Source organism: Passer montanus, unplaced genomic scaffold (genome assembly GCF_014805655.1).
Source record: "Passer montanus isolate IOZ18808 unplaced genomic scaffold, ASM1480565v1 scaffold38, whole genome shotgun sequence".
In the NCBI taxonomy this organism is placed as follows: domain Eukaryota; kingdom Metazoa; phylum Chordata; class Aves; order Passeriformes; family Passeridae; genus Passer; species Passer montanus.
The window spans coordinates 4,459,473-4,482,567 of record NW_024368596.1 but is presented as its reverse complement, the minus strand read 5'-3'; the positions used below and the strand labels follow the sequence as shown (position 1 = coordinate 4,482,567).

At 40.7% G+C, this 23,095-nt stretch overlaps 1 protein-coding gene across 7 annotated transcripts in view; it reads left to right on the top strand.

The window, feature by feature from the left end:
- Nucleotides 1-23,095, top strand: part of COL4A5 (collagen type IV alpha 5 chain) — a 72,877-nt gene that overhangs the window by 22,473 nt on the left and 27,309 nt on the right. For 5 of the 7 annotated variants that reach the window (XM_039717576.1, XM_039717573.1, XM_039717575.1 and 2 more), the window contains exons 3-27: nucleotides 4,463-4,552; nucleotides 5,780-5,824; nucleotides 6,742-6,786; nucleotides 6,892-6,954; nucleotides 7,703-7,756; nucleotides 8,420-8,446; nucleotides 9,639-9,719; nucleotides 10,745-10,807; nucleotides 11,343-11,378; nucleotides 11,464-11,505; nucleotides 11,613-11,705; nucleotides 13,817-13,870; nucleotides 13,975-14,031; nucleotides 16,212-16,256; nucleotides 16,357-16,410; nucleotides 16,589-16,630; nucleotides 17,095-17,227; nucleotides 17,856-18,029; nucleotides 18,991-19,074; nucleotides 20,267-20,359; nucleotides 20,927-20,997; nucleotides 21,217-21,408; nucleotides 21,832-22,000; nucleotides 22,686-22,778; nucleotides 22,872-22,976. In XM_039717576.1, coding sequence (XP_039573510.1) covers nucleotides 4,463-4,552; nucleotides 5,780-5,824; nucleotides 6,742-6,786; nucleotides 6,892-6,954; nucleotides 7,703-7,756; nucleotides 8,420-8,446; nucleotides 9,639-9,719; nucleotides 10,745-10,807; nucleotides 11,343-11,378; nucleotides 11,464-11,505; nucleotides 11,613-11,705; nucleotides 13,817-13,870; nucleotides 13,975-14,031; nucleotides 16,212-16,256; nucleotides 16,357-16,410; nucleotides 16,589-16,630; nucleotides 17,095-17,227; nucleotides 17,856-18,029; nucleotides 18,991-19,074; nucleotides 20,267-20,359; nucleotides 20,927-20,997; nucleotides 21,217-21,408; nucleotides 21,832-22,000; nucleotides 22,686-22,778; nucleotides 22,872-22,976 — 2,005 coding nt within the window. Of the gene's footprint in view, nucleotides 1-4,462; nucleotides 4,553-5,779; nucleotides 5,825-6,741; nucleotides 6,787-6,891; nucleotides 6,955-7,702; nucleotides 7,757-8,419; nucleotides 8,447-9,638; nucleotides 9,720-10,744; nucleotides 10,808-11,342; nucleotides 11,379-11,463; nucleotides 11,506-11,612; nucleotides 11,706-13,816; nucleotides 13,871-13,974; nucleotides 14,032-16,211; nucleotides 16,257-16,356; nucleotides 16,411-16,588; nucleotides 16,631-16,905; nucleotides 17,003-17,094; nucleotides 17,228-17,855; nucleotides 18,030-18,990; nucleotides 19,075-20,266; nucleotides 20,360-20,926; nucleotides 20,998-21,216; nucleotides 21,409-21,831; nucleotides 22,001-22,685; nucleotides 22,779-22,871; nucleotides 22,977-23,095 lie in introns of those variants that run through there. The other 2 variants (XM_039717577.1, XM_039717578.1) reach the window with 2 other exon arrangements.

Genomic DNA, 23,095 nt, shown 5'->3' with positions numbered 1-23,095 from the left:
CAGGCTAAGGTGTGGAATGTAGCATAATGGCTGTGCTAGTAATGCTTCAGTGGGATTTTAAAATTGAGTGAGTGTGGGTTGTTTTCTCTCTTTTCTTGCACTGTCAGTTCATAAGTAGTTGATGCTCACTAAGTAACTTGTACTGCTTTTCACCTCTTAATTTGCACAGCTGTATGCAAAGATGATGATGTCACTGTCTAGATGTGAGCTGGACCATGGCAGTGACAAAATTCAAATACAGCTTTCCCAACACAGTTAGCTGCCACCCAAGTAAGCATCTAGTTAAAGGCCAAACATGTATTCTCGCATCAAGCAGAGTAAAATCCATCCCCACTGCAAAAAGCATCTCAGTGTGCCTCGTTCAGGTGCAGCCAGCTGTTTTGGCCTGCCCAGATGTTATCCTCAGGCTGAGATGCATGTTGACATATTGGAGCTTTCCTTCTTTCTTGCAGCTTTGACTTCTCCCTGCCTGTTCTCAGTATATCTGTACAGTACTTCAAGTTTGTGAGCATTATTTCTTATTGTTTTACAATTGTTTTTCTTTGAGGAAACAGCAGGTGCCCAGCATTTCTTTTAGGGACAATGCACTGTAGATAACCAGCTCAGTATTGTAACCCAGCAAGTATTCAGTTCTTTCTCCAGTGTGGGGGAGCATGGTTGGGAGTCAATTGTGTTTAAATAGTTCCCATGTAGCTTCTGTTGTCACAGGGAATGAATGGGATGTGGTCACTGCAAGGGGCAGAGGCTGCTCAAAATGCTTCCACTCTTAGTCTTGTAAAGAGTTTGCTTGAGATACAGTGGAGCTGTCTTAAAGATGTGAACTGATAACAGAGTTTGAGAAGCATGTCTTATCAAACAACTTATCCTATTTTAGCAAGGTTCTAGGAGAGTTTCAGTGCTCTAGATTAATTTCTGACACATTTCAAGGGTGATTTTTGACTTGCATAAAAAAAATGTAACTTTAAATGAACAAAAGTAATTCACAACCCTGGCACTATAATGGCAGAGTTTTACTATTGGCTCAGGCTAAACAAGGCAACTGTCCAAAATTCAAGGTAATGCTCAATGCCACACCTGCCATCCAGATAGCTCCAGACAGATGAGGTCATTCCTTGGCATTTACTTGCTTTTAGTTCATTGAGTACATTCCCTATTTACATACCTAGTGAAGAATGGTATTCCCTTGATGGCAAGATTTCCAAGTTAGATTTGGTTAGCCAAACATGAGCCTGGCTAATGTTCCTAGAGGATCTCAGATGCAGGTGCCCAAAGTAAATGCATCCTAACTAGTCACAAGTTATTTCAGGTTCAGTTTGAAGTCAAAGATTGGTTTTGTATGCCCAGTACAGTTGTTGCAGGTACAACTTTGGAGAACCTTTCTGCGCTTCTAAGTTGGCCTTTTTTTGGCACTTGTCACAGCTTTTTTGTGAATTCACTGAGCAAGTAGCTGTTGTCTGGTTAATGTGGATTTAATGCAATCTGTCCTTAGAATGGATATGAAATTGGGGAACTGTGATTCATTTTCACTGCAGCCAAGGTAAACACAGCATAATCCTGAGGCATGTCAGAGGGTTTTTAAACAGTCCCTCTGAATCTTGCAGACCATCATGTACCTTATGTAAAGGAAGGATGAAAAGCAAAGCCCACATTTCCTAGGTATGATGTGTTGCCAGTGGAACTTGTTTGAGCATACATGTGCACACCTCCTTGTTAGTTGCCCTATAATTACAGAGCCCTCAGTGTTTGATGCATTGCTGGATTCAGCAGTTCAGCTCTGGGGGGCCCCAAGATCTGTGACTGAAATTCTGGTGCTTGATCTTATATAAATTCTTTGCTTTGGTTTGCTGAGGTTTTGGATTGTTGTTTGAATCTTCCTAGATTCTTGTGCTACTACAAGATGTCAAGGGCTGTCCTAAGATGATTAGCTGGATCCCTCAGCGTGTATCAGTTATACATTTGATCTAAGTTTCCAAATCCAATACTGCTTCTTTCTGCAGTGACCTCTAAACCAGGAGTGATGTGTTTTGAAGAATGCAAGTCCTGTCAGAGGGGATTTCTGTGTTGGTCTTGATTAGATACTGTAGTTCTAAATACATTGAATTAGTGCTCTTGGAGTTGAGGAAGAATTTGTTGGCTGACATTGTAATGTGAGGCAGGCATTACTTTCACCCTGTTATTTATAACTGTGGAGAACAATTATGGGTGGCTGTGGCGTCACTTCTTCCATGCTGTGTATCTTAATATTACTATGGACATTTGTACATGAATTTAGTTTTAAGCAGTCACCCATAGTTAAGTGTTTTTGGACTCTTTTTTTAAAGTTCACTATTTTTGCAGCAAGGGCAGGAAGCAAGTATGTGCCACTCTTATCAAATGTTACAGCCATGTTCTTGAATGTGTTTAGACATTAACATGGGCTCTTCAACTACTGCTTTTCTGGTTTTTAGGGATTTTTTTTGCTCCAATTTTTTTGTTGTTGTTGTTGTTTTTTTTTTGCCATGAGTATTTCACATCAATGTAAGTAATTATTCTGGTTTCTTTCCCATACTGTCTCTTTATAAATATGGGTTTTTGGAGAACAAATTCTAGAAATGTGAATTACTTGACCATGCTTTAGAACTGCATCTGTCCCTGCTTGTGTCCTGTTATTGGAGTACATGGAGCTCTGCCAGACTTTTCTGTATGCCTGTTTAATTGGCTATATCTTGCTGCAGCAAAGCATAATTTTAGGGTGTTTTCCAACTATTTTTTTTCTTTCTATGCCGCAAGCAACAGTCGTGTTCAGGCTTGTGAGCTGACTGTTTTGCCATATTGGTGTAGCTGATTGAGGGCAATTGAGATCAGAATCTGACTCCTTGCCCATTGCCCAAGCAAATGATGGTTTATAGATGAAGCAACTTTATTTTGCTCTGAAAACAATCCTGTATTTTCAGGATTGGAAGAGGAGATCTAAACCTTTGCTATTTATGTTTTAGTAGCTTCCAGTCTGAAACAAGAAGTATCCAACTTTCTCAGTTCTTTCTGTGAAAGCAGAACTGCCTAGTGAGCTTTTGAATTTATAAGAAAATTTATTGCACACTAACCAGGGACTTCAATCACATTCTATCCCCAACAATATAATGTCTTTTTTGGCACTGACTTTTTGTGGAAGACTTGTTAAATTTCCTTTCCGTTTCAGTATGTTCCTGCAGTGAGCAGGCAGTTTTTTCCTGCCAAATTTGTAGCATCCAAATCTTCATAAAAATCAGTATGGTGTGGGCAATAGGAAAAATCTGGAGGCAGAAGCAACATCTGAAAACAGTTGTCACTTATGGAATCATCTATAGGCTGTTTAAGTAGAAGACAGTTAAAAAAAAAACAAAGAGAACTGGATCAGCATAGTTTCTCTTCCCACAAAATTTGCTCACATTTCTTTAACCAATTTTTAATCAAAAATAGGGATTATTGTGCAGTTATTTCAAGGGTAATTATTTTAACTTTGAGGCAAGTTCCTTTAGGACATGTCTGATGTACTCTCTCAGCTGCCCCAGTCATAGTCCTTCAAATAATCTGTTTGCTTTTGGGGGTAATTTGCTGGCAAACTCCACAGAAGTTGCCCTGGCAACAGTTTCCTCATGCGAGGCTCTCATTTTTGCTGCTCACTTTCAAAGTGGGCTTGGAAAATGTTCATTTCAGTTTCAATACTACAGTTCACTAGCAGCTGTTGTTGCCTCTTCTACTCCTCTTAGCTGTTTGACTTGATGCTTCTCTTTCTTTGAAGGCCTTGGCTTCCCCATTCCGTGACTGTTTGGAGTGGAGACCTTGGCATAGTTGCATTTTAGGGAACAGTTCCTCAGCCTCACACAAGGCCAACTCTCTGCTAAAACTGTTCTAGAACCATTTGTAGGTGCTACTTGCTGTAACAAAAAAGTGAAGAAGAGTGACTAAACTGAGATTAGGAGGCACTCTAGCCTGGCTTGCCCCTCTCACATCTGACATGCTTCTTGTACACAGGTGTGTTTTTTTCAGTGTGCAAACACAGTTCATGCCAGAGCTTGCTCCAAAATCTGGTTTTGCCTAACGTTTTCTTTATCTGGCACTCCCAAATTCCTCATTTTCTCTCCTTCGGGGGCACACTAACCCTTTAATATCCTGGCCAGAGATAGTAATGCTCCTCCTGAGTGTCACTTTTCAGATAAGGTAGCAGACCAACTCTACAGCATGCAGAAGTACTTGTATTGGGTTTGCAGGGGAGAACACCCTATGAAAATTTGTGAACCTGTGAAATCAGTTTGAGTGCTGTAATTAAAGGTAAATCTGTCTGTGTTCAGGCATTTCTTTAGTTAAGCAGGTGAGATGTTTAGTCACTGTTAGTTTGTCAGTGTGATGACTTCCTACAGAAAGGATAATGTGTGTTATAAATTTTTCTATATTTTTTTTTCTGGTCATATTTCACCTCCACCATCACCTATTCTTTTTGTAGGGTGAAAGAGGATTCCCAGGCTTGGAAGGACAGCCAGGTTTGCCTGGATTTCCAGGACCAGAAGGACCACCTGGTCCAAGAGGCTCAAAGGTAAGTCCCAATTCACTTGAATGGTATGAAGGCACTGGGCAGTGTTGGCTTAACTGTAGTGCTGATCCTAAGCAGTTCCAGAGCTCCTGATTGTCATTGATTTCATAGGTAAAATCTTCAGCTGTTGGGATATAACAGATTTTTTGGTTGGTTAGTTTGAACAGTCAGCCAGTGGAAAAAGATTGCTCTGAGTTTCCTGTGCAGTTCTTCACCCACAGGTGCTTGCCAGCACTGCCTTTCACTGGGTGCTGCCCATTAGGGTCAAAGAACAGGTTTGGCAAGGTGCTGTAATGCAGCTTTCTTAGTCCTTGCACTAAGAGATCCTGGCTTAGCTGAGTTTACTGATAAGAGCAGTTTTGCTCTCAGCTGCCCTTGGGCTCCCACCATGTAGGTAAACTGTTGTTTGCAGCTCTTGGCATTCCTGGGATGGGATTCCTGGGGTGATGCAAATGAGAGCCTCATTGAACCTATGTGCAGAGAGCTGAGGAATGCTCCTGGCTTTCCCTGGAGGGGTTCCATTTACTTTTTTTACTACTGAATTGCATTCTTACTCTCAGATAGATGTAATTCAGCAGTAAAACTCCTCTGAATATATTTGCCTTTAACATACATAAGGGTAGCCAGGATCTGTCATTTATTTCATAAATGCTCACAGTATAAACCTAACAGAAGCACATAAAAAAGAAGCAAAGGAAAAACTAGGCCGGTGATAAGGAAAAAATAAAGGAGGTCTACACTGAAAGAGAAGATTAATTGGATATAACAAGAGCGAAACAGCACAGAGGTCTTGGACTAGAAACTTTTGCTACCCTTTTATTCCATAAACGCATTTTATTAGGATTTAGATGCGGAGTTGTGCATTGTGGCTGTGTGGTGGTCGTGGTGCAGAGCAGTCTGACCCGTGCAGAACGCGGCTGCCCTGCTCTGCCCACGAGGGGCCGCTGGAGGATGCTCCACACGGGGCTGGCCCTGAGGCTGCCAGGGACCTGACAGCACCCTGGCCCTTAGGAAAGCTTTCCTCTAAGGCATGGTTAATCAGCTGGAACAAATGCTTTAAGTTAAGTTAAAATAATTTTCAGCCCTTTAAATCAGGAAATGGCAACTACTGTAACTTTTAGCCCGCTTACTGTGAACATGTAGGAGAAACTTAAGGTTTGCTGTTTAATTTGATAGAAACACAAACTGCAGCTTGAGTGTGGGGTCTTGTTTGTTTCTGTTGTTTTTTAGGGCGACGATGGTCTTCCAGGGCCTATTGGACCCAAAGGAATCAGAGTAAGTACGGATGCAGTGTTGGGGTGATATGTTGGAATAATGATAAAGACCAGCAGGCAGTGGGTGGGTCCTACCAGGAATGGTGATTGACAAGAAAAAAAATTGACTTAAATCTGAAGAGTAATCTACCCACCAGAAATGATTGTACTGCTTTTTATAATTAATACAAGACTGCATGGGCAATACTATCTTACATGTTGTTTGTATTTCATGAACTGTTTAGGGAGAGCAGCCCCAATACTCATTTGATCTGTTTGGCAATACAGGACCTAAGCAAGTGCCAGTGCTTTTGTTTCAGTGTATTCTGAAGTAGAGGCAGTATGTCTGTGTAACACACAGGAGAGGTGGACTTGTCTGGAAGTCCTTTAGATTTTGTGCCTTTGTTTTTCTGTCAGACACCTCAGCTGGTAATAACTGATACATCTGATTTCATTGGCCTACATCCATTTTTCACACCATGAGTGTTTTTCTCTTCATATCTATAATCTATTACTTTAGTAGTTCTGTACATCTGATTTCATTGGCCTACATCCATTTTTCACACCATGAGTGTTTATTTTCTCTTCGTATCTATAATCTGTTACTTTAGTAGTTCTGCATTGTCTTTTCTATGTTTTTGTGACTATTTCCCTGAAAGATTGGTAAGAACTTTGAATGCCAAGTCAGCATGATATTAGTAGTTCTGCATTGTCTTTTCTATGTTTTTGTGACTATTTCCCTGAAAGATTCGTAAGAACTTTGAATGCCATGTCAGCATGATATTCTTTTTTTTGTTGTTGTTTTAGAGGTGATTCAGATGTTTGTCTGTCTTTACTTACATCTGCACAAATAAATTATATTTAGTGAAATCTTGGCAAATCCTTTTGCACACCCATTCATACTGTACTATTTCAAACACATGCTTAATTTCCTCCTAGGGTCCACCAGGGCTTCCCGGGTTTCCAGGAACACCAGGACTTCCTGTGAGTAGCAATGGGCTGTGCAGATACAAATCTGTTCCCTTTTGTCTTTTAAGCCCAGAAGAGCATCCTGCACTCTAACTCTTCTTTCCCTTTTCTACTTTAAAGGGATTGCCAGGACAAGATGGGCCACCAGGACCTCAGGGTATCCCAGGATGCAATGGAACTAAGGTGGAATTCCTTAAAAAAATCTTAATGCAACAATAATACAGTAAAAAGCTCTTGTTCTCCTGACTCTACCCAATAGGTTTGGTCTGTTGTGTGCAACAGTACTTCATGTTACTGAGTTGTGAAGGTGATTCCAGGATAATTCATTGAGATAAGGAGTCTTGGTCTGGTACTTAAAGCACAAACTTTGGCAGAAATTGCCAGCACCAAGACACAGCACTCTGTGCTCTGCAGCCATTGTAGTTGAACTCTGTGTTCTAATCCTTATTTTTATAAGTTACAGCTGAGAGGTGTCTGATAATTACCTCTGATGCAGTGTCTCCTCATTGTAGTAGACTCCTGCTACCAATGAAAACTCATTACTTAACAGTGAGACTTTTTAATTATTAATTTTTAATATTATATTGAAAATACTGATTCAGTGTTGATGTTGGAGGGAGTAATTTCATTCTGATGTGCTCCTTAGCTTCATGTTGGGATTTTCCCAGAGGAGAAGTTGATTGTAGCATTCTGTGAGTTTTCCATCTCTGTAGTGTGTTCCTTTTCCTGGAAGTGTGCAGAAACACCTGGCTGTGGAAATTTGTTTCCATCAGTTGTGTGAATTAACTAAGTGATTATTCTATCTTGTTCCAGTACAATTTTCTATTCTGGAGTCCTAAGCTAACAAACTAGACTTTTGAATCAAAATTTGTTTCTCTGGTTTTGTTATGTTTTGGTTTGGTGTTGGCTAATAATTTCCTTCATCCCTAAGGGAGAACGTGGATTCCCAGGCAGTCCAGGCTTTCCTGGTTTACAAGGGCCTCCTGTAAGTAAGAGATTTCCCAATCTTGTAATCCACTGAAAGACTTCTGTGAAAAATAAGCTAAATATCAGTCTTTTTGCAGTTCTTCTTTTAATAAACAGGATTTTCTTAAATATTTAATCAGAGCATTTTAAATGTCCAATGAAAGTGAGTTTTTCTGCTACATGCTGTGGTAAAGCTTAAAAACCCCTTTGAATTCTCACATGCTAGATGCTTTACCACCTGCAGAAAAATACAAATACATGCATATGTGTCAGAGAAGGAAGATTTTGTGTATCTGAAGAGTATTGATGGTGATTAATAGGTCAGAAAAAAGACAAGGTAGGGTGTTTTCAGTACAAAACACAAGGAAACAGGAAAGTGACTGTCAGAACCAAAGTACAGAGATGTAGTAGACATGATAGATAATAGAAGGCAGCATAGAAATAAATTGCTAAGAAAGGAAATTGTAATCCTCCTAATGCTCAACGTTCACTGTAAAAGTCCTCAAATTTTTGCATTTGATTCTGAAGTTCATAAAAATTTCTTTTCCCCTGTTCCATATATTGTAATAAATTCCTGTCTTTATGTTTGCCTCACGGTGTAGATCTGATTAGTGGTTTGCAAACAACATACCAGTGATTTATTTCTATTGATCTTAATTTTTTTTGTTTCTTTTAAACAAAGGGACCCCCTGGGCTGCCAGGTATGAAGGTGAGTGTGCTGTACCCTCGCATCCAGGTGCTTACCAGACATGGGTGTGCAGTGGGATCTGCCATGAGTAACCTGCTTGTTTCATGCAAGACTGTGTGCACCCCCTGGAACCTGGGTGACATTCTTGGTGTTTCCAGGCCACCCCAGTGCAGCTAACTGGGAATTCTGCAGTAGCTTTGTTTGGGTCAGTAGCTCGAGGAGCAGCAGAGTGTTTCCTGAAGCTGTTGGGACTGTGAAGGGTCAGTGTTGAGGCACCAAGTTAACAAAATGTCTACAAGCCCCTAAATGCACCATTAGTGTGCCTGTGCATACTCAAAACACTCCTAAAGACTAAACAATAGTGACCTAAAATACCCAGTGACGAGAATCTACAACATCTTCTGTTCTTTTGAAAATGGTTTTTTGTACTCTACATATTACATAGGTGGCCTTTTCTCCTGATCTAGAGTCTCACGATCTGATGTTGAACCTTTTATTTTTTAATGGTTTTGTTGTACCTTTGACCAATTGAGCACAGGCCCAAACATCAGTTTTGATTGAGATCTATTTAGTAGGAAATTACACTGTTAAACTCCTGAGAGGACAGCATAACACTGGTACTGGAAATTTGGGACTATTAAACCAAATTGTCTGTTTTAGCTGTTTTTTCTTCCCGGTTGTTTTCTTCCCAGTTGTTTTCAAGACATTAAAAGACAGTCTCATCAGAATATATACTTTCAAAACAAAGATATTCCCTGAAATCAATAAGAAATTACTTCAATATGGACCACAAAGCATAATTGTTGTAGCAGCACACTCAGCATTAATCTCATGAGCTGGGACATTGTAAAAAGCTGAATGAGCCTTTTTTCTGTTGTGTCCTATCCACTGCTTTCACATGAAGCTGGAATGTTTCTTTTGTGAAGAATTTGTGTTTCAATCCCCTAATCTTTTGGAATTTAAATCAGTGCTGCTATCTTTGTACAGAATAAATTTAATAGTTATTAGTTTAGCCATTTAGAATCTTAATCTCTCCTAAACAGAGCTATTCTTGGAGAATCTAGAGCTTATATGAAGGTGTACTGCCAGGGTGTAGCATAGCTCAGATTCTCTTGAGTCTTAGGAGCCACTATGTGCCCTTTGGTGCCAAAATGGTGGTAAGGAATTGTAAAATGTGTTGTTAATTAAAGTCAACTGTATTTTTTTTTTCTAGGGTGAAGCAGGTGAAATAATTACATCCTTGCTGCCAGGACAGAAGGGTGACCCAGGATTTCCAGGTCTTCCAGGAATACCTGTAAGTTGCATAAAGAATTACTGGGCTGTGTTCTGCCAAAAAGATAACATGAAAAGTACTCTTATTACAGGAAAACTGGCAACTTGATGCTTGGGGATTCATATGTTACCTTGAAGGTGCAGGGCTCACATTTAATGTACCTCTGGCTTGTGGCTTGAGGGAAAGTGTGATTCCATACTGCTGTTAACAGGGTGAGCCACAGAAGCCAGAAAGATCCCCTGGTCAGGAGGGTGGTATCCAGCAGACAGCAGTACTCAGTTACTGATTTGCTTCCCTGCTTTCCCTGCCTCTTCCCCCTTCCTAGACGTTCTTTGTATCACTGGAGTTCCCTTCCCTTCTTTACCCCCAGTCGGTCCCATCTGGCTTCCTGGCTGTAGCTGCTGTTTTGGATGGTGGGGAGGAGAGGGTAATGCCTCAGCTGCTCTCCTCATGTTGCCCATCCTGAGCAGTGTTTCTGCTCTCCCAGCAGTGCTCTGTGCAAACAGCTGGTGACTCCAGGCCCTGTGCTTCCCCACTGAGCCATTCATTGCTTTAGTGGAAGAACAAGGGGAGCCGAAAATGAGTCTATCAGTGTGAACTGGGCAGGAGCCAGCCTCCCATTTCCTGGTACAGAGAGGCAAGCCCCACTTTGCTGTGACCAGACTGAGCCTGTTAGCATTTCTGGTCCTCTGATCTGTGCTTCCCTATTGTCTGTTTCTGGCTGGGAGGAATCACAAACACAAAGTGTTTTGTTGTTCTCTCTCAGTGCATGAAGAGAAAGAAAGTGCAGAAGTCGTTCAAAACAAACCAAAAAGCATTCCCCTCTCCCAGCCAAAGAGATGCATTGGTGTTAAGAGCAGAACCCCTAACATGATGTACACCCCTTTAGGCCGTTCCCCAAGGACAGATTGGTAGGTTAGTGGTCAGCTACATTGATTTGACATGGATGGGATGCCAGCTGTTGGGGTTATTTCAGCTTAAGGCTCTCACTGGGTTTTTTTTTCATAAAAAGGTGCCTCTCATGGCCTCCTCCCCTTCCTCAACAGGGCCCCCCTGGCTCCGTGGGAATACCAGGCCCAGTTGGTCCTCCAGGGCCCCCAGGTTTGACGGTGAGTTTCTTTAACCTGTTGTTCAGAAAGCCTTAAATGGGACAGTTACTGCTGCATTTCGGGTTCTCAGAGGCAGGTCAGGAAAGTGCAGAGATCATGGTAGTCAGGACTTGGTTTGAGGACAGCAGCAAGCACACATTCAGTTCAGCCTGGAGCTGTCACTGGGCACCTTTAAATAGCATAATTCTGAAACAACCTGTTCCAGACATCTTTTTGCTCTAAGTTGTGCTGAATCGTTGTGCAGGCTTCTTAATGTGAAACATGAGACAAGATTTAGCTTATTTAGACTATGATATTTAATACCTGACTGTTTAGCTTCATTTTATGGTCTCACTTAAGGGATGAACTAGTCTCTTACACATTTGTGAAGTTGAACAGCTTGAGTTTTCAAAGGCAGGCAAGGTGCCTTCTCAGCATGGAGATAATTCACAGGAATCAAAGCTGCAGCATTGTTGTTTTTTGGGTTTTTGGTTTTTTTACAGGAGTTTGTAAAGTGCTTTTAAGTGACTTGTTTTTTGGTTTCCTTTTTCAATAGGGACCTCCTGGCCCACCAGGGCTGCCAGGACCCAAGGTACTGTCTTTCTCATAGTGATGAACTGTTTTCTTTCTCTTTCTCTTTGTGATTTCTAAGGGCTAATGAGTTATACTTTTTGCAGGGTAATATGGGTTTGAATTTCCAAGGACCCAAAGGTGAAAAAGTGAGTAGGTGATCATAATGATCTTTTTACTTATTACTTTCAAAATACTTATGCTTGCCATTTTTGCTTGTATTGCCTGTAACAAGCTGCATCTTCCTACACATTAGGGTGAACAAGGTCTTCAGGGACCTCCAGGGCCACCAGGACAAATTGGAGAACAGAAAAGACCAAATGACATTGAGTTTCAGAAAGGAGATCAGGTGAGTGGGACACTGCACCCATCTGTGGTGGGTGTGTGATCAAGCTGCAGCCTCTGTTGGTTTGGCTCATGTATGCTCACATCCTGCTTACTGCAGAGGTTCTATTTTTTTATTTCTCAGAGTACTGAATATTCCAGGCCTGAGTACTTTTCCTTTTATAGAAATCATGCTAGTCACATTAGTTTTTACTTCCCTTTGTAAAATAACTATTCTAAAGAAACTTTCTAAAAGCAGTTCACAGGAACATTAAAAGCAGTTAAAATACTCCCATTCTTTGGAACACCCAGAATTGCAATTTTCAAAGCAGTCTGGGGATTCAGATTCCCACTAATTAACCAGCTGTGTCATCCATTGTGAAGAAGTCTTTCAAAAATTTTAATTCAATTTCTTCTTTTTTTGTTGTTAGTGATGCCCCAAGATCTTTATTCCTTGTGGTCTGAATAAAGTGCTTTCCCTGTTTCTGGCATCTCAAAAGTAAATATCAGCCATATTGTTACAAGTAAGCTCAAAGTACTGCTTTGATTGGTATGGATCCCTCCCTACCCATAAATGCCAGAAGGTCATTGGGAGAGTTGGCATTTTTTAAGTTATTACACTTTTTTCTCTTTCTTTTTCACTGGGGAACATTCTGCAGTTCTGTTGAATTCTGGGTGCCATAGACAGTCTGAGCAAAACCAGCAGGATCGTGGGTGCCTGGATGTCACATTTTCCTTAAAGTTTTTGTGATGTTCTCAAATACCACCCTGGGAAATAGAAGAGTTGAGGTAGATACTTTGAGGAAAGTGTTGAAAGCACATTTTGTGCTCTGGCTATCTTGCAAATGTCACTGTAGTAACTGAACTGTAAACTATTAGTTTCTTCCATCAGTGTTTCCATCAGTTTCTTCCTTTCCATCTTCTTATCTTGGGAAATGTGTCAGAGAAGAAAGCTTTGGGACACAGCAGTGTTTTATCTGAGCAAAGTGTAGGGTATTTCTGCCCATTGTTACTTTTCCTTTCAGAAGAGCATTAATCACCACTAAGGCATTAATTAGAACTGTGTGCTGCTATGCAGAGCACAGTCATCCTGGGAAGGTCTCTGGTTTTGTCTGTAACTGGGTGATAGGACAGAAAGTAGAGCAGCATTGAGTGTCTTTATAATTCTAAGAAAACACAAGGTAACATTTTGACCACACTGTTGCAACAAAAATTAATCTGATTTTATTGGGGTCAAAATAATTTGCTTCTGTCATTAGGGACCCCTGAAGGTCTAATTACACTGGCCCTAATTTATGTAAATGTACAAAGTAAAAGCATTCTATCTACACTTCTTTTAAAGCACTAAGAATTATAAACATTCTGAGTGCTTTGCCTTTGACCAACATTTATAATGATTTCCAAGTCTGCAAATTGGTTTTTATTTCAGCAAAATGTTTGGTTGGTAGTGCACAATCATTAAAAAAATGTCAACATTGCAGTGACTTTTTTTGTGAAATGCACGCAGAGTTCTGGTATGTGCCTCCACCTATGATTTTTGACTAAAATCAAGTGTAGATGGGCTTGAGTCTGGGATGACTCTAAGAAAATAATGGAAACTGCACAGAAACTTTTTGAGGATTCAGTAGCCTGTAACTTTTCTTTAGGTTAATAGTGAAAAGGTGTAATAAGACAAAATAGAAATTATAATTTTTTAACACAATGAGCCTGTGATACTTTTCTGACAAACATACTTTGATCCTGATGGCCTCTCAATTTCAGCAATTACCAGTCATCTAATGACTGTTGCTCCTATAATTTCAGCAGGATTTGGCATTTGTTTGTTCTTTCTTCTTTTTTTTTCCTTTCTTCTCTTTACTGTTGGATAGCACCTGCAGGCCACCAAGCCAGCTGCTGCAGTGCATGCAAGAGGCAGCTGTGTTTTTAGTGGAGTGAATCACCTAAATAAACAGGATGAGCAGTTAATAAAATTTATAGATTCACTTGAAATTCCACACAAAGAAAGGATCATATTTATTCTTTGTGGCTTGGAATCTAAATGACAGCAAAAATATTCTAGCTAAGAAAAAAAGTCAACTGAGCTGCTAGGGAGTGATGAAAGCTTTAATCCTCTTTTTCTCTGCCCATGCTTGACAGGGTATTCCAGGTGATCCAGGCCCACCAGGACTTCCTGGGCCTCCAGGCCCTCCTGTGAGTAGAACTCTTAGTTCTATTTTGATGCATCTCTATCAGAACTGTAACTTCAGTCTGCTCTGGCTTTTGGGCTCAGTTTAAGATGACGTTTGTGTGTCCAGGGTCTTCCCGGTGGTGTGAAAGGTGAAAAAGGTGAGCAAGGAGAACCAGGCAAAAGAGTAAGTAGTCTGTTTAACCAAACATTTATCTTTCCATTCAGTGTTATCTTTGACAATTAAGCAAATGTTGAATTCAGGTGGGGCCATCAGCTTATGGGTAAGAGACTACTTTTTTTCCTCCTTGTAACCTGGCAACTGGTAGATGACGTGCAGGGGTCATGACAGGGCTTCTAGCTGTGGCCCTCTGAGCTTTCTGACAGAGCTGTCTACATGTAGATCTTACTTTAGGGGGCAGGAGAAAATAGTTTGTTACCTGGTTAACATATGAAAACCTTCAAAGTTGTTGGACTGCTTCTCTGAAGCAGCAGTTTGCTGTTTCCTTTTAGAAAGGGTCTTCATTCAGTTTGCTCTGTACTGGGTTGCCAAGCAGCATGAGATTGGTGTGTGTGTGTAGACATATGTATATATAAAAGCTGGTCCATGTAAACTCATTCTTGATGGGTTTGCTTGTGAGGTGAGTCTCAAAACCAAGTCTCTGAACTCTGTTAAGACCAAAAGTAGTCCATTTGTCACTTCCCAAGAGAATGTCTTGATTTATGTGTTATCTGGGGAGGGCACAAGTCAGAATAGCTTTATCTGGGGATAGCAGGAGTCACTTTGTTCCTGATCAGACTCAAATCAGTCCTGGAATTTAAATGTACTTGGATATCACAGCTCAAAAAGCTGAAGAAGATCATAGAAGTGCTAAGTTGGATAAAAATAACATGGGCTGGACCAGCACCAAAGAAAAGAGAGGCTGTAACCAGTTCAAAACATTCAGTATCTTCACTTCCACCGCTTCTGAATGCATTGTTTCATCAACAAAGTGCCTTTGAAAATCAAGGCACAAGTTCTGCTCTGGTTAATTGGACAATATATGCATACTTTAGAAACATGCTGGTAGTAGGTTTTACAATTTCCACAGGAAATAAATACAGTGGAAAAAATGTTTGGTACTGCTGATAAAATCCTTCATAGTTGCTGAGACTTATAGATGGACTTTGATTTGTCTCTTTTAAAGAACATGAAAAGCAGATTTACCAAGCCAAAAGTCTCATTATATTTTGAGTGGGCTTTAAATTGTTGCTTCTCTCTGCAAAAATAAATGGGAACCACATAAATTTGCAAAGATCTCAAAGGATAAAATTCCTGAGGGATATGTCAGATGCCTTTTGCAAAAAACTTGTTTACCAATATTTTTGTTTGGTTTTATTACTCTGAATCTGAGCATGTTGCATACTTGAAGTGCAATTTTGCTATTTAGTTACTTGAAAGTTGCACTTTAGGGCTTCATGTGATTCTGTGAGGCTCAAAGCCATTTCAGATATATTCATAAAAATGTCAGTCTACTTATTCAAATAGATAGTTCTGCACATTCACAGGAAATTTTAAAACCTCAGTTTTGAGAGTTAGAGCTCATCACTAGTGAAAACAAACTTCACAAATCCCATTATACTCCGATTCACTAAATCTGTGGGGTCTTATTATCAATTTCTCAATGACTGAGAGCTGATCTTGGCACTGAGGAAGGTTCACTAGGTGAAGCTCAATCACCTGCTCGAGTTGTGCCCCCAGACATGGCTTCTGTGACTCTGACAGTGAAGTGCCATTTGTCTGCCCAGTGAATGGTCTGGAATAAAGTGGAACTTGCCCTGCTTTTATTGCAGCAATGACAAATCTGTTCAGCAAGAACATGCCTTTTAGAAGTCACTTCTTTGAGCAGAACTTCATCTTGTATTTTCATTGGTACTAATGAGAAAGTCATGTTGATTTAAAGGAGAGTTAAAAGTCAAACACAAAGTTTTATTTAGTTTCACTGGTCACATTATATTAATTTCCTAATTAAGTATAGTGTTCTACTATTTAGGGATTCAGGATCTGTTTTCCAAATAAAGAATTTCTCTAATGCTAAAATAAAAGGAGTAGTAAGCACAATGAATAAGCAGTAGTTAACTGGAGATCATTTTGTGCTGCATTCACCCAACATTACTCTGAGACTGTCATGGCTTTGTGCTCTGGTTTTCAAAATGGAAACCTCAGTTTAGGTAACTCCATTGGTTATGGTTGATGTCTTTGTGTTGTCCCAGGGACTGCATTCTAGATAGTTTGGTTCATTGAAAAATGGGAAACAAGTAACATAATTTCCATAAGAATTCTTTACCACTGAAACATTTTATTTCAATGCATGTTTGTCTTTGAAGGGAAAGCCTGGCAAAGATGGAGAACCTGGTCAGCCTGGTAGGGATGTGAGTAATTCATATGTTTTTAATCTAAACAGACTCTTTATAAGCTTTTCTTTTGATATGGAGAAGATCTGAATGTGATTATATTTCCCTTTTCTTGAAGGGTTTACCTGGTGGGCCTGGAATAAATGGTGCTCCAGGAAGAGATGGTGAAAAGGTATGCCAGGATTTTTGTCAATATTGCTGTAATAGAAGGATAATTTGCCATCACTGAGTTCATTTCTGCCTGAGTGGTAACTGCATTGCCTTTGCTATTACAGTGTTGAGGAATATTTGCAATAACTTGTTTATGTAGTGCTGCACAGTATCAAAAATGCTCTTAATTTCATTGGTAGGGTGAAAAAGGTGACATGGGTCCCCCTGGTCCTCCTGGAATTGTAAGTTGCAGATCCTTTATTTTTTTTGCATTTGGTTGACGGTGTTGTTTCATTGTAGTTCTTGGCTGTCTGAGGGTCCTATCTCTGGGTACAACATCAAGAGCACCAGAAAATATTTCATACATACACTGACAGAAACAATGGTTTCCTTCTTTCAAGATCAGTTCTGTGCTCTGGGATTTGCTGGGTCACAAACACAGGCTGGGCTATAACCTCAGACCAGCAGGACTGAGTCAGCCTCACTGAAGCCTGTTGTAACTGTGTTGGCTTGGCAGGCAAACAGCTTCCTATTGGGGAGTGCTCTTTACTGGAATTTTCCCTGGTAATTCAGTGGAGTGGGGAAAGCATCCTGTCATTGGCATAAGGTTCAAAGTATGTTGAACTTTCCCTCCCTCACAACTCTTTATGATTCCAATGACTCTTTTCTTGGCAATTAGCTTCACATGAGCATGTAACATTTACAGGTTGTTCCAAGACCAGGCATAGATGCAACAGTGGGACCAAAAGGTAGCAAAGGATTGCCAGGACTTCCAGGAGCCAAAGGGGAGCGTGGATTCTCGGGTAGGCCAGGCCCACCTGGCTTGCCAGGATCTCCAGGTAGGAGTGCAAGCTTTAAATGAAGTTGTATGCTCAAATGTGTGATTGGGTATTTGGGCTCACAGCCTTTAACACACTCCTTTTGACAGAAAGCAGAATATTTAGAACTACGTTTGAGCTTGAGGGGTAGTTTTTAACTTCTGAGGATAATGTGAGGAATTCTGAGCATTCATTTGCTGTGGTGAAGTGAGGATGCTGATCAGATACTAGCTTTATGCTCCTAGGGGTAATCTATGTCATATCACTCATCTGTAATTAATATATGTTGTCCATTGCATGACACAGAGAAAGTTTTGTGTACCACATGTCTGTTAGGAGATGATCTGAGTCTACAGTGGGAGTGAGCAGTGACACCTGTATGTGCATTATACGTGCACAGAGAGGAACATAATGATTCTAATGATACAGCTTATGTATGGGGGTTTTTATCATCAATAATTCTTTCATTAGTCCTGGTTTTTGTTCATTTTGCTTTTATTTTTTCCCAATCATAAACTTAGTTGTTGAGTTTCAGGTCAATTTTTCAAATAAACGTCTCCAAAAATGTGAAATGTGTATCGTTGTCATCCTTGCAAAAATGTGATGTAAACCATTAAGCTAGCAAGGAACTAAATCCTTCCTGTCTTAGGGATCACTACTGTTGGACCTCCTGGCCCACCTGGCTTACCTGGTGAGAGGGGACAGAAGGGAGATCCAGGTTTACCTGGGGTTTCTATTCCTGGGCAGCCAGGAGTGGAGGGACCACGAGGACCGCCAGGACCACCGGGTCCCCCAGGGCCACCTGCACCATCTGTTGCTCCTGGTAAGTGATGATCACATAAACAGCAAGTAGAGGAGACTAAACAGCTTTGACACTTGTTTAGGTTTGGGTTTCTGTGGTTTGTTTGTTTGGTTTTTTCTAATTCCACCTCCAGAGATGTTGTTTATCAGCAGCTGAAGTCCATGAGATTCTGTTGCTATAGGTTCTCCAAGTTGCAAATCAGGACATCTGTAGGAGAATTTGGTTTTTTCTAATTCCACCTCCAGAGATGTTGTTTATCAGCAGCTGAAGTCCATGAGATTCTTGCTATAGGTTCTCCAAGTTGCTCCCATTGCAAATCAGGACATCTGTAGGAGAGCCTTAGGCTTAAGGAGAGGTACAGAATTTGTTCCCTACTAAGAGCTGTGATAGCAGGAGAGTCAAAGGTGTAACTTTTCACAGAATTCCAGTTTCATGTCATAAATATTCTAGTGTGTAGACCACATGAAATTAGCTTTGGAGTGGATACTTTGGATGAAAGCATTTGGGTTTTGTTTTTTGTATACGGACAGTGGGGAATGGCAGATGGAATATAAGAACTGGAAAGCTGTAGTGAGGAGGGGCTAAGATGGTTCAGGAAGGAATTTAGTGTCTGGATGGCATTGGCATCTGAAGTGCCCTTGCTCTGAGGATGATTCATAGGCATGTTTTTATGATGAGGCTGAACATCAGAACGAAGTGTAGAGATGGAAGTGTGTAGGCTGTGGGAAGCAGTGGGAGATGGTTGAGGTTGTAAAGAATTGAAGATTGTTGTGTAATATCACTGTTTCCTTCTCAGATTGAATTACATGTGTGGGTTTTCACCAGCAGCCCTGTCTGATTTGCCGAAATGTTTGGTTTGTGATTGTGGTGGGTGTATTAGAATCTCCACACAAATACATTTTTTTGGTGCCGAATACATTTATTTGGTGCTGCTGTCAGTCTAACACAAATAGATATTTAAACCTCTCCTGATTTTCCTTAGGTGAAGGGTTATGTGAGCAAGGGCCACCAGGTCCTCCAGGAATTCCAGGACAACAAGGTTTTACAGGGGAGCGAGGCCAAAAAGGTACAGTGTCGTGGCTATATTGTCTATTTTTCTCCTTTTTTTAAACTTGGGTAAAAAATGTAAAGCCTGCATTAAATAGTGATTAATGGTGCCCCTTCCCAGTAGGGTTGAGTGCAGATGTTTTATGTCTCTGTGTAAGAAAGCTTTGCTTTGAGTGTAGGATACTCCTTCACACCTAATATTAAAGCACAGGAGTCTGAATGAGTGAGGCTGTAACCAATAATGATCCCTAATAAAGTAAAATGGAACCTGAGGTTTATGAGTATCTCCCAGGCAGATAGAAACTGTGTGCTTTGTAACAGCAAGCAAGTCTGGCCAAGTCTGTGTGAAAATGTTTTCTAGTAAATGAATACATTTGACATTTTTTATGGAAAGCAGCATTAAAGTTATAAATACAAGACTCCTAATTTGAGCTGGTCAGTCTGCAGTGAGTTTGTTTGTTTGCTAAGCAAAAGAAAGTCATATTTAATATATATCCTTGTTTCCAAAAAGACAACCTTGCAATGAGGATGCTGATATGGGTAAGTGAGAATCTTTTCCTAGCCCAACCATGGACATCATAAATGACTTTAGACATCTCACTTAATTTTGTACTCACTTCAAAGAAAAATATTTTGTCACGGAGATTGTAAAGATTAACTAATTAACTTAAATGAAATGCTCAAATATTTCACTGATGAATGTCACATAAGTCTGTATGTGAAGGAAATTCCTAAGCTTCTTGAAACGAATCTTTTTTTACTCATTCAATACTTTTACTCTACTTTCAAATCAATGAAACATTCCCAGTATTTATTTTGCAGTCTTGGAGTTTGTTTGGGATTTTGATACATGTGATTTATAGTTGTAGTTAGAAGTGTCAAGGACCTACTTTAAAAGGGGACACTATTGCTGAGAAAAAAAGAAGTCCATGGTTTTATTTTCTATTTCTGAAAGCCCTGTTTTTGTTTTAATTATTTTTCACTGTCATAAATACATTCTAATCATATGTGATATTGGTTGTCTGACTCCTAGCCACCAAAAAGCTTTAGTTTAACTTGAGGGAGGGGAGGCTTATAATTATTTAAAGTAGTCACTTTGGACCTGGTATTATAGATCAGTAGCAAGAAAACAGTTGCTGTTGTGCTGAACTCTTTTAGTATTTTCTAAAACCTGATGCTCAAGTACACTTTTTCAATGCAAATCTTTTTAGGTGATCGAGGAGACACATGCTTCAACTGCATAGGAACTGGAGTAACTGGTCCTCCTGGGGAGAGGGGACCACCAGGACCTCCGGGTAGTCCAGGTAGGGCTGGAGTCTTCAGTAGTTGATTTAATATGTTCCATAAAGTCACTTTTTATCAGGGTTGTGTGGGTGCAATGGTCACAATATATCTGTATATCGTGTACAAGCATTTGTCAGCTCCAGTGCAGAGTTGGTGCACATTGTGTTTTCACAGTTGGAAAGAAACAAGATGGGTGGGTGTAAAACAAACACTCATTCTTTGAAAATCTAGTCTTTGAGAAATATTTCTGTTCAAAGACAGCCTTGCGAACATTCTGCATTTTGAAGGTTTAGGGTCTGCTGTAGATTTAACTGAGAGAGAAAAATCAACTTCTACTACTGCTATTCCTGGAATAATGGAAGAGCTGGAGCTTTTTAAAAGCATGACGTTTTTTGACACTACTGATTCAACTTAGAGTTGAAAATATGTTTCTGCTGAAATAAAATGAAGCTCTCAAAAAAACCCCCCAAAAAAACAGAGTAAACTTGGTCTGGTTTTAAAACAATTTAGCTATTATCAATGAAACAATGTTTGATATTGCAGCCTCTCCAGCTTTGTTTTTCTTTTGTTTTTTCTGCGTTACTCAGGTTCTCCTGGTTTTCCTGGACCAAAAGGTGAAAAGGGGCTTCCTGGATTAACTGGCCTTGTAGGGCCACCAGTAAGTGGTGGTGTTATGTTCTGGTGGGGAAAACAGTGTCTCGTTTGTCTTGCATGATAGGTAGATCTGTAAACAATAGATTTAATTTATTGTCTAATACATATTTTTTTTGTCCATAACTATCCTGAATGCATGATTTGTACATTGTTCCATACTCAGAGTGAAAGGAAAAACTAAAATACCTTCTTCTTTCCTTTCTTTTTTTTTTTCCTCCCTCAGGGCTTCCCAGGCACCCCAGGTGCTCCTGGTAGACCTGGTCCTAAAGGAGACCCAGGGGATGTCCTGACTTCTCCAAGACTGAAAGGTGACAAAGGAGACCCTGGCTTTCCAGGACCCCCAGGTCTCCCTGGCATAGATGGCACTCCTGGACGAGATGGACTGCCAGGTTTGCCTGGCCCTAAGGGGGAACCTGTGAGTGCCATTTTAGGCTGTCCTTGGATGGATGTTTTGGGAAGTCCTGCATGCATTTGACATAGTGCAGATAAGAGAGCTGGCACAAATGCACTTTGTATGTGATAAGGCAGGAATTCTCTTCAGTAAATGCCAGTCTAGTGATGATACACTGAGGTGCCTCCTGAATCTGCCAGTACTCTTGAAATAAGCTAAGGCTCCTCTTGGGCAGTGTCAGAAGAACCCTTCTGCCATTGTCTACATTTCCCCTGTGTACTGAGAGGAATTGTAGCCAGGTTTAGGCCTGCTCTCTACCATGTTAGCAAGATGTAGGCAGCTCATGAGAGCTGGAAGGATGGAAACTGACAGAGTTTCAAGGCAGAAACAATGAAACACTTTTGGCAGTAAATACATTCTTTCCCATCATGCTCTTTTTGTTTTCAGGGCAGTGTTGCATTCAAAGGAGAAATGGGTATTCCAGGTGACCCAGGGATACCAGGTCTTCCTGGAGAGAAAGGACTTCCTGGACCTCCTGGTTTTGGTCCACAAGGCTCACCTGGTGAAAAGGGCATCCAAGGGGTATCTGGCCGTCCAGGGCCTCCTGGTGTCCCAGGTGAGTTGGTCTCTGGGTGCTGCTGAGCAGGTGCTGCAATGCCAAACTTTGCCCCTTTTGCTCCAGGTACTTCTCAGAGCATAATGCTGTTTTTAAACGTTTCCTAAAGGCTTTGTATGATGTGTTATTTGTGTGCTCCCTTACTGAGGGTCCTCACAGAATCAGAGGGAGGGCAGCATCTGTGTCAAGTCACTTTAGGCACGTGCTTCACCTTCTGCTCTGACCTCCAGGGAAGTTTCTCCTTCCCCACTGACTGCAGTGGAAATGCACTGTAACTACCTTTGTGTGCTTGGCTATGCTGCAGCTAAAACAGGCTGGGAAAAAAGGGCTTGCTCTGAACAAGTTTGCTTTTGTTACTTTCTTGTCAACTACACAGATCCTAATCAAGCAGTGCTAGTGTCAGCTATGGAAATACTATTCACATGATGGTACCTAGGATGAAGCTATTAAAAAATAACAGTTCAGAAAAACTGTCTGAGCATTGAACAGGGCTTCTGAACCTCTAAGTGCTTTGTGGGGCTTGGGACTAGAGAGCCTATTGAATACAAGTATTGCTGATGTCTGAGTTCTTTGTTAGCTTGGGATGGGACTGGCATTGTTTCGGCTTTAAAAAAAAAAAACAACAAAAAAAAACCAGAAAAGCATCTCCTACTGAGTGATTCATATTTCTGCTTTTTGGTTTTAGGTCCAAAAGGTGACCCTGGCCAGACTATTACAGAACCAGGAGTTCCTGGTCCCCCTGGTCCTCCAGGAAGAATTGGTGATCCAGGTCTTCCAGGTAAAGCAACAGCTAGATACTAGATACCCAGGGGATTCCAAGAGCTTTTTATTGTGATTCTGGATAACTATGTTGATATTCTTCTTTTTACAGGAGATCCTGGTCAGCCAGGTCAGCGTGGTTTACCTGGCATCCCAGGTGCAAAGGGAGAGCCAGGTATTCCTGGCATTGGCCTTCCAGGTCCACCAGGCCCCAAGGGTATGTTTACTGCCCTGGCACTGTGTTGTACTGGCAGGAGGAGGGGGCTTAAGGGGTAGTGTCTCTTCACTTTTTACTAGTGAGTTGACTTTGTCTCTAGAATCCTTTTAAAAATGTTT